Consider the following 1601-nt stretch of genomic DNA (forward strand, 5'->3'; position numbering starts at 1 on the left):
TGAAGTGGAAACCTTGCAAAACCTGGTAGCAATACCCAAGGACAACAATGAGACCTTGCCTGGACTGCGATTGGCAGTCACTCAGTATTTCAAGCATGCTTTGGACCTTTTGTACACCTCACATGAGCTGGTCTTGCAGTGATTGAATTCACCAGACCCAGTCAAAGAGTAAGCACCATCATCACATGCATAACTCATTGATGACTTATGCACACACCTTCATGACAGGGGCATCTCAAATACACCATTACATAGGCACATGCTAGTGAAGACAATGGATGGCTATGTCATCCCAGTGGTTGCTTTGTTGGCCTTTCTCCTTCGCAAAGTGCCTAGAAGTGAAGAGCTAGCCAATGCATTGCAGACACTACTGGAAGGATTGCAGGGCAGGGCCAATCAAGATGTCATTTGCAAATGCATTCATGCAGTGTTGATCATCACCTGGACCATTACTTGGAAATGAATCACACCTGGCACCATTGCAGATCCAACTGAAGAATGTCTTGCACTCCTGACACTGCAGCAAGGGGGTATGTTCAAGGAACCCAAGGACATCACCAATACCATTGCCAAGTTTACATACTGCATGTGCTTGACATTCCTCATGGAGATCCAGAACTGTGCTGCATCCACTGACCCAGAGGATCAGCACAAAGCATGTGACAGCCTTCTGCCTTGGTTCACCAAAAAAACACTTTCAACATTTGCTTGTCTTTGCTCCCTCCAACATCATGCCAGTGCCATCTCCTATGACACTATGGGCCTGCCAAAGATTTGGTGGAAGGATACTGAAAACTGGACATCCATGCTGTTCAAAGGTGAAGAGATCCAGTTTGGGGATCTGTGCTCAATGTTTGCAGACACAGAGGCAAGGCTTGTGGAGCTATGGGAACAATGTGTCCTCAATGGCACTGCACAACTCATTGATGAGTTGTGCATAGTGGATGACCTCACCAACAGAGAGGTGGGGTATTCCTTTGTTGCAGATCCCAGGAACACTGCATTCAAGTGCAAGGTACAACTCATCCAAGCTGCATTGGCAGGTGAAGGAGGGTTTGCTCACTATGCCACAGTCTTGGCTGATGGCAAGGCACAATGGAACAAGAGGGCACTAAGGACATGGCTTCAGGACTATGCAGAGATGGGAGCACTGTTGCTGTTGCGAGCAGAAATGCTGAGTGGAGCCCCAGGTCAGGGCACAGAGCTGACTGCCATGACATATTGCAACACAAAGACATGGCCCACCTGCAACCTGGTCATGCTTGGCAACCATCTCACCATTCTGTACCAGTACATGAAGATGACTGCTCTCACTGGATGAGACAAGATGATACCACATGCTCTTGATGGCCTGACCAGCAACATCATGATACAAGACTTGGCCCTGGCCCACCCCTTTGCAGAGACTGCTGCCAAAGTATGCTTCCCAGCCAAGCCAGAGATCAGGCAACTCTACCATGACCACCTGTTTGTCAACTTTGACAGACTGTTTACATCAGAGGACCTTTCAAGCATCATGTCCAAATACAGTCTGCCCCACCTCAAATTTGCCTTGACCATAAATCCTTGGTGCTACATCCAGACTGCTTGGAAACACAAGT

The 1601-nt window shown here is 48.0% G+C and overlaps 1 protein-coding gene across 1 annotated transcript; it reads left to right on the forward strand.

Moving 5' to 3' along the window:
- Positions 1–274: 274 nt before the first annotated feature.
- On the forward strand, positions 275–1321 carry F5J12DRAFT_787432 (uncharacterized protein; the record flags this gene model as incomplete). The annotated part of the gene is made up of 2 exons (XM_051743645.1): positions 275–403; positions 524–1321. 2 exons carry the CDS (start codon positions 275–277, stop codon positions 1319–1321), a joined length of 927 nt encoding a protein of 308 aa, XP_051594318.1.
- Between the last annotated feature and the right edge of the window lie 280 nt (positions 1322–1601).

This window comes from Pisolithus orientalis (genome assembly GCF_024613125.1).
Source record: "Pisolithus orientalis strain OTSU chromosome Unknown F5J12scaffold_110, whole genome shotgun sequence".
Taxonomy (NCBI): domain Eukaryota; kingdom Fungi; phylum Basidiomycota; class Agaricomycetes; order Boletales; family Pisolithaceae; genus Pisolithus; species Pisolithus orientalis.